This window comes from Borostomias antarcticus (genome assembly GCF_949987555.1).
Source record: "Borostomias antarcticus genome assembly, chromosome: 11".
In the NCBI taxonomy this organism is placed as follows: Eukaryota; Metazoa; Chordata; class Actinopteri; order Stomiiformes; family Stomiidae; genus Borostomias; species Borostomias antarcticus.
Window position 1 is genome coordinate 27,803,170 of NC_140244.1, and position 8,285 is coordinate 27,811,454.

Genomic DNA, 8,285 nt, shown 5'->3' on the forward strand with positions numbered 1-8,285 from the left:
AGAGCATTTTCATATGCAGCCCCTTCCTCTTGGAACTCCTTACAGCTGAGTCTTAAGTTGTCCAATTTGATCTCTTTCAAAAGGTTTAAGCGACTATTGCCTGATTTAGTGAGTGTGCCAATATCATGTTCTTGCACTCCAAGATAACTCTCCCCTGTTCTCATCCCCCATGCACTTTGCACTTTTAGACTTCCATTGTTGTTATTGTTACACATAGTCCTGTATGTTTTATTTGTAATTCTGTCCTGTTGTTTGTAATTTAGTGAAACGAGTGTTGAATGATTGTGAACAGGTCACACTTGTAAATGAGTCTTCTGAACTCAATGTGTTTTTTACCTGTATAAATAAAGGTTAAATAAAAATAAAAAAATAAAAAATTTTGCGCGGCGGAATTGACGGAATTATGCTTCGTTTTGAATAAATGTTAATATTTTACATTGCTGTGTGTTTATTTTACACTAATAGCTGTAGTAACCGTTGTATAAAAGCAATAAACCACTCAAGGCCGTGTGTTATAGTGATTTTATAACAGCTAGGGGGGTTTTACTCCGCTTCGCGTTGTGCCTAACAACGCCCCCTAGCTGTTATAAAATCACTATAACACACGGCCTCGAGTGGTTTATTGCTTAAATAGCACCTCTTAGATCTAGACGGAAGTAGACTTGATCAGAGGACAATATACAGTCACTACAGCTACTATCGACATGGCAAGGCAAGACTATTTATATAGCACATTTCAGCCACAGGGCAATTCAAGGTGCTTTACATGAGACATTAAAAGCATTAAAACAAAATGCAAGACATTATAGACATTTAAAACAAAAAGCAGGACAAATAGAATACAGGAATACAAGTTACAGTGCAGTTTACAAATAGACATAACTCCTCTTAGAAAGCAGTGGCAAAAAGAAAAGTCAACAAGTCAACACCTGTAGGTCTGCTACACATCAGTAGGTCTACAACACATCTTGGTAGGTCTATAACACATCCTGTAGGTCTACAACACATCTTGTAGGTCTATAACACATCCTGTATGTCTGTTGCACATCCTGTAGGTCTACAACACGTTCTGTAGGTCTATAACATCCTGTAGGTCTGCTGCACACCCTGTAGGTCTATAGCATGTTCTGCAGGTCTATAATACATCCTATAGGTCTATAGCACGTTCTGTAGGTCTATAACACGCTCTGTAGGTCTATAATACATCCTGTAGGTCTGCTGCACTTCCTATGAACGTGTTATATCCTGGACTCCACTGGATCAGCCCGGTGTGGCTCGGCCACAGTCCTGATGAAGGTGTGAGGGGCGGAGCCAAGGCACGGTTGGTGGGACAGTTGGTACTTCCTGTACCACAGGACTGTGGGATCTGTAGTCCACAGGATTCACTGAAACTCGCATCACCCAGTGGTGTATTATTGCGTCACTTCAGTCTCCTCGCCTGGTGTTGGGTCACTTCCTGTTTGCAGGCGTTGGTTTGTGTTCACAGCGGTCAAAAACAAGCAGGCGTCTTGCGGTGCCTGACTAATTTACAAATCAAATGGACCCTAGTCCTTACTCAGTCTCCTCGTCTTCCTCTCCCCTGGCCTTCCTCTAGATGTGTTCAGGGACGGTCACTTCCTCTAGATGTGTTCAGGGACGGTCACTTCCTCTAGATGTGTTCAGGGACGGTCACTTCTTCTAGATGTGTTCAGGGACGGTCACTTCCTCTAGATGTGTTCAGAGACGGCCACTTCCTCTAGATGTGTTCAGGGACGGTCACTAGAGCATCCTCCGCTTCTCTGTCCACATCCACGTTCTGGAAGTGAAAGAAGCATGTGTGAGAAATGTGAGCTTTGTTAGTCTATGGGTGTTTATGTGCACGTGAATGTGTGTGTATGTGTAAACGTATGTTTGTCTATGTGTGTTAGTGTGTGTGCGTGTGTGTGTAAAGAATGTGATGGGGGTTAGTGAGGTGTGTTAAAATGTGCGTTGTGTTAATCTATGTGTGGTTATTGTGTGTGTGTGTAGTTTATGGGTGGTTAGTGTGCGTGTGTGTTAGGCTGGGTGCAGACCAGAGGATTTTAAGCCTGATTTTGGCTCCGATTCACCCCTCCCGACAAGCGAGGGGGGGGGCATTCCCGAATCAACACTTGTCGGAACCGGTTATTTGCCCAAATAATCCTGTGCAGTGTGAGGGGTTTACCGACCTCATATGAACGTTCCCCACTGATCGGAGTTTGAATCGTAAACATCTTACATGTTTGACATTGATCCTTGAAGGTAGCATTGTTGATCCCAGCCCCGTGGTTTAGGGGGCGGTCCTGCGTCTTGACTGATCGTCTAGTCGCGCTCTTACAGGTACCATTAAAATATTACTAATCGGTTAAATCTCATGTTATGTCTGTGGTTTCTCACATTTTTTAAATGGGTTAAGATGTGAAAATCCTCCAGTGTGCACCCAGCATTAGTCTACTGGGGAGGGAGGGGTGGGGGCGTGGAGTGGGGGGGTCATCTCCCAGCTCATCTCTCATGGTCTAGTCTAGTCTCTCATGGTCTAGTCTCTCATGGTCTAGTCTCTCATGGTCTAGTCCCTCATGGTCTAGTCTCTCATGGTCTAGTCTCTCATGGTCTAGTCTAGTCTCTCATGGTCTAGTCTCTCATGGTCTAGTCTCTCATGGTCTAGTCTCTCATGGTCTAGTCTAGTCTCTCATGGTCTAGTCTCTCATGGTCTAGTCTCTCATGGTCTAGTCTAGTCTCTCATGGTCTAGTCTAGTCTCTCATGGTCTAGTCTAGTCTCTGATGGTCTAGTCTCTCATGGTCTAGTCTAGTCTCTCATGGTCTAGTCTCTCATGGTCTAGTCTCTCATGGTCTAGTCTCTCATGGTCTAGTCCCTCATGGTCTAGTCTAGTCTCTCATGGTCTAGTCTAGTCTCTCATGGTCTAGTCTAGTCTCTCATGGTCTAGTCTAGTCTCTCATGGTCTAGTCTCTCATGGTCTAGTCTAGTCTCTCATGGTCTAGTCTAGTCTCTCATGGTCTAGTCTCTCATGGTCTAGTCTAGTCTCTCATGGTCTAGTCTAGTCTCTCATGGTCTAGTCTAGTCTCTCATGGTCTAGTCTAGTCTCTCATGGTCTAGTCTCTCATGGTCTAGTCTCTCATGGTCTAGTCTCTCATGGTCTAGTCTCTCATGGTCTAGTCTAGTCTCTCATGGTCTAGTCTAGTCTCTCATGGTCTAGTCTCTCATGGTCTAGTCTAGTCTCTCATGGTCTAGTCTAGTCTCTCATGGTCTAGTCTAGTCTCATGGTCTAGTCTCTCATGGTCTAGTCTCTCATGGTCTAGTCTAGTCTCTCATGGTCTAGTCTAGTCTCATGGTCTAGTCTAGTCTCTCATGGTCTAGTCTAGTCTCTCATGGTCTAGTCTCTCATGGTCTAGTCTAGTCTCTCATGGTCTAGTCTCTCATGGTCTAGTCTCTCATGGTCTAGTCTCTCATGGTCTAGTCTAGTCTCTCATGGTCTAGTCTCTCATGGTCTAGTCTAGTCTCTCATGGTCTAGTCTAGTCTCTCATGGTCTAGTCTCTCATGGTCTAGTCTCTCATGGTCTAGTCTAGTCTCTCATGGTCTAGTCTCTCATGGTCTAGTCTCTCATGGTCTAGTCTAGTCTCTCATGGTCTAGTCTCTCATGGTCTAGTCTCTCATGGTCTAGTCTCTCATGGTCTAGTCTCTCATGGTCTAGTCTCTGATGGTCTAGTCTAGTCTCTCATGGTCTAGTCTCTGATGGTCTAGTCTAGTCTCTCATGGTCTAGTCTAGTCTCTCATGGTCTAGTCTAGTCTCTCATGGTCTAGTCTCTCATGGTCTAGTCTCTCATGGTCTAGTCTAGTCTCTCATGGTCTAGTCTAGTCTCTCATGATCTAGTCTCTCATGGTCTAGTCTCTCATGGTCTAGTCTAGTCTCTCATGGTCTAGTCTAGTCTCTCATGGTCTAGTCTAGTCTCTCATGGTCTAGTCTCTCATGGTCTAGTCTCTCATGGTCTAGTCTAGTCTCTGATGGTCTAGTCTCTCATGGTCTAGTCTAGTCTCTCATGGTCTAGTCTCTCATGGTCTAGTCTAGTCTCTCATGGTCTAGTCTCTCATGGTCTAGTCTCTCATGGTCTAGTCTAGTCTCTCATGGTCTAGTCTAGTCTCTGATGGTCTAGTCTCTCATGGTCTAGTCTAGTCTCTGATGGTCTAGTCTCTCATGGTCTAGTCTAGTCTCTGATGGTCTAGTCTCTCATGGTCTAGTCTAGTCTCTGATGGTCTAGTCTCTCATGGTCTAGTCTAGTCTCTCATGGTCTAGTCTCTCATGGTCTAGTCTCTCATGGTCTAGTCTAGTCTCTCATGGTCTAGTCTAGTCTCTCATGGTCTAGTCTCTCATGGTCTAGTCTAGTCTCTCATGGTCTAGTCTCTCATGGTCTAGTCTAGTCTCTCATGGTCTAGTCTAGTCTCTGATGGTCTAGTCTCTGATGGTCTAGTCTCTGATGGTCTAGTCTCTCATGGTCTAGTCTAGTCTCTGATGGTCTAGTCTCTCATGGTCTAGTCTAGTCTCTCATGGTCTAGTCTCTCATGGTCTAGTCTCTCATGGTCTAGTCTAGTCTCTCATGGTCTAGTCTAGTCTCTCATGGTCTAGTCTAGTCTCTGATGGTCTAGTCTCTCATGGTCTAGTCTAGTCTCTGATGGGTCTCCAGATCGCTACTCACCCCTGTGGTCTCACAGGGTCGGCAAACATGGAGTTGGGAGGAAGTGTGTGTCAGTGTGCGTGTGTGCGCATGTGTGTGTTTGTGTGTGTGTGTGTGTGTCTGTGTACCTGCAGGCTGAGTGTGGTGAGGTCTTGCAGTGTTTTGGAGGGGGCGGGGCTGGGGGCGTCACAGCATGGGCCATCCTGGGGACCAGAGGGGCGGGACTTTAGGGTCTCATATCAGATCCCAATCCGGAAAGTCATGCCGGGAGGACAGGAGGAGAATGTTTCCACTGACCTCAGATCAGCTAGCGGCTGACGCTGTAGCCCTGTGTTATCCTACCCGGGGCCGCTAGTGATTTTCACCATTCATACATGAGCCAAATGCCACGATATTCCCACGTTGTGTCTTTACAAACATGCCAATCCCCAGAGAGAACGCGCAAGGCAGTCCAGCAGATGGGCTCGGCCAAGCAATCACAAAGCTTATCATTACAAAGATAGATAGACCTTTTAAAGACCTTAATACGCTACATTTTGCAATGCAGAGAAATGTGGAGTGCCTTTGTCACAATATATATTTATTTATTTTTATAAATTTGGATTATTAGCTACTAGGCCCAAAATTAAGATGATTATGATCATATTAAATGTTGTACCTAATGGCAGTGCATATGGATGTATCAGCCTGGAAAGGGCTTCGTTTCATGGGTAGTGGAACCAGCCTACCAGGCCTATAGGCCACATAAAACATACTCAATTAATATATAATAATAAAATACAATAACAAATGGTTCATGCTGAATAACAAAGTTAGATACTTTAGAAATAGGCCTTAGAGGGGGGAAAAAGGTGCCCAAAAACTTTTGGTCGAAAAAAAATATATAAAAAAATATGTTTGTGTCTATGTCGAAGATTTTCTTTGGTTGAAGATAGCCATAACTATTTCGCTCATGTTAAAATTATAAAAATATAAATTTTCCTTTGGGTGAATGCTGGAACTTCCAGTGGCGCCTGGAATCCCTAGTCTTTCACCAGACTGACCTACCCGGTCATGTAATGGCTTTGGCTGTGCAGATTGGGACACCCCATCCCTGGCCCCTACAGACAGCATATCTGCACCTGCTACAGAAGGTATTCATGTATACTATATTTTATACATATTGTATGTATATTGTTGTACTCTTCTGTGTATATTCTTTACTCTGATTCTGTACGTTCGCGCGCTGCCCCCAGGGAGCTTGTCTGAGAGGTCAGGTACTGGAAGAACTTTTCCGGGTGAACCGGGTGAAACTGTTTTTTTTGTTTCCCTCTGGAATATGTAGGGGTGGGACCTATGCGCCCCCCCCCCCCCCCCCCTGGAATATGTAGGGGTGGGACCTATGCCCCCCCCCCCTCCCATTGCTCTCTGTAAAGCGCATTGCATTGCCTCTGTGTATGATACACACGTGCTATATAAATAAATTGATTGATTGATTGACTATTAAGGTTAATGTTATATTATCTTACATCTGTCTATGAATTACAGTACAGTAGATCCACAGAGCTACAGTACTGAAGAGTGAGTGCTAGGGTTAGGGTGTTCATTTGAGTGACCTGCCGTTCTGGAAATGTCCTCTAGCCCCTGCCTGCCAGGCAGCCGTTAGTAGACGCTCAACCTACAGATCGCATGAGTTTAACAGGCAGAACAGCAACGTGCAGGTCAATCAGATCCACATGACCTGTGGGTTGATTAGGGATTGGACGTGTGCCTTGTGTGTTTGCTTGAGTGTGTGTGTGTGTGTGTGTGTGTGTGTGTGTACGTGCGTGTGTGTGTGTGTGCTCAAAGCTGGTGTTGTCTCACCATCGGTCTGTTTCTGTGTGTGTTGACCGCTTCAATGTTGAGGTAGAGAGACTCCACCTTGCAACCTGAGAGAGATGGAAAGAGAAGAAGAGTGAGGGGAGAGACATGGGACGAAGAGACAGAAAAAGAGAGGGAAGAAGTCATGGCAGCAAACAGTGTAAGCTCTCAATAACTCAGTCAAACTGTACAGTACATTTGCATTATTCTTAAAAACCACAAAGCTGTACCCAGTTCTGTTTCCTCTTCGAATTAATCAAATCCCCCATCCCCCACCCTACACTGAGGTAGTTGTGAGTTTAGTGAGCATCATTAGTTGTGAGTTAGTGAGCATCGTTAAGTCGTTCTGAGTTTAGTGATCATTGTTAGTTAGTTGTGAGTTAGTGAGCATCGTTAGTTGTGAGTTAGTGAGCATCGTTAGTTGTGAGTTAGTGAGCATCGTTAGTTGTGAGTTAGTATTGTTAGTTGTGAGTTAGTGAGCATTGTTAGTTAGTTGTGAGTTAGTGAATATCGTTAGTTGTGAGTTATGAGTATCGTTAGTTGTGAGTTAGTAGCCGTAGTTGTGAGTTAGTGAGCACCGTTAGTGAGTTAGTGAGCATCGTTAGTTGTGAGTTAGTGAGCATCGTTAAGTCGTTCTGAGTTTAGTGATCATTGTTACTTAGTTGTGAGTTGGTGAGCATCGTTAGTTGTGAGTTAGTGAGCATCGTAAGTTAGTTGTGAGTTAGTGAGCATCGTTAGTTGTGAGTTAGTATCCTTAGTTGTGAGTTAGTGAGCATCGTTAGTTAGTTGTGAGTTAGTGAACATCATTAGTTGTGAGTTTGTGAGCATCATTAGTTGTGAGTTAGGAAGCACCGTTAGTTGTGTGTTAGTGAGCATCGTTAGTTAGTTGTGAGCAGTGTTGGGCAGTAACGCGTTACTAGTAACGCGCTACAGTAATAATATTACTTTTTCCAGTAACGAGGGGTGTAGCGAGTTACTAATCACATTTCAGTAATAATATTACAGTTACTTGCCCCCAGAAAGCTCGCTACTGCATTACTTTTGTCATAGGCCTGCTCTGTTTATTTATTTTCGTTTTACAAAGGGTGAAATAAAGTTTTGATTTCAGATTGAAGAACGTTCCGCTCATATCACGTCCCGTCACATTACCAGGCAAGCAGCGAGCGAGCGGAGCTATTTGAACATGACGACGTTAACATTCCATGGCTGGAAATACGCACACTATTTCGATTTCCTGGAACTGAAAGACAACAAGAATGTTGTCAAGTGTAAATTGTGTGTAAGTTCTACTAAGACTCTTTCTTGTGCCAGAAACACCACCTCAAATCTCCTGAAACATTTGCTACGCCAACACAGCAACATGAAGTTGGTGGAAAGAGAACCGGACCGTGATGAGCACGCTGCAAAAGGTAGTCAATATGGAAAGTAATATATTACATAAGTAACTAGTTACTTTTGGCTGGGAGTAATAAGTAAAGTAACGATATTACTTTTAAAAAGGGTAATGAGTAATAAGTAATATATTACATTTTTTGAGTAACGAGCCCAACACTGGTTGTGAGTTAGTGAACATCATTAGTTGTGAGTTAGGAAGCATCGTTAGTTGTGAGTTAGTGAGAGTTAGGTAGTTGTGAGTTAGTGAGAGTTAGGTAGTTGTGAGTTAGTGAGAGTTAGGTAGTTGTGAGTTAGTGAGCGTTGTTAGGTAGTTGTGAGTTAGTGAGAGTTAGGTAGTTGTGAGTTAGTGAGAGTTAGGTAGTTG

The 8,285-nt window shown here is 44.0% G+C and overlaps 1 protein-coding gene across 3 annotated transcripts in view; it reads right to left on the reverse strand.

Annotated features, from left to right (window-relative positions):
- Positions 1–794: 794 nt before the first annotated feature.
- Positions 795–8,285, reverse strand: part of LOC311315265 (6-phosphofructo-2-kinase/fructose-2,6-bisphosphatase) — a 23,040-nt gene continuing 15,549 nt past the window's right edge. For 2 of the 3 annotated variants that reach the window (XM_084445888.1, XM_084445887.1), the window contains exons 13-15: positions 6,530–6,594; positions 4,816–4,890; positions 795–1,795 (exon numbers count right to left, since the gene is read on the reverse strand). In XM_084445888.1, the coding sequence (XP_084302014.1) occupies positions 1,736–1,795; positions 4,816–4,890; positions 6,530–6,594 (200 nt within the window). In that variant the 3' untranslated portion in view covers positions 795–1,735. The remainder of the gene's footprint in view (positions 1,796–4,815; positions 4,891–6,529; positions 6,595–8,285) is intronic. The other variant, XM_084445889.1, reaches the window with a different exon arrangement.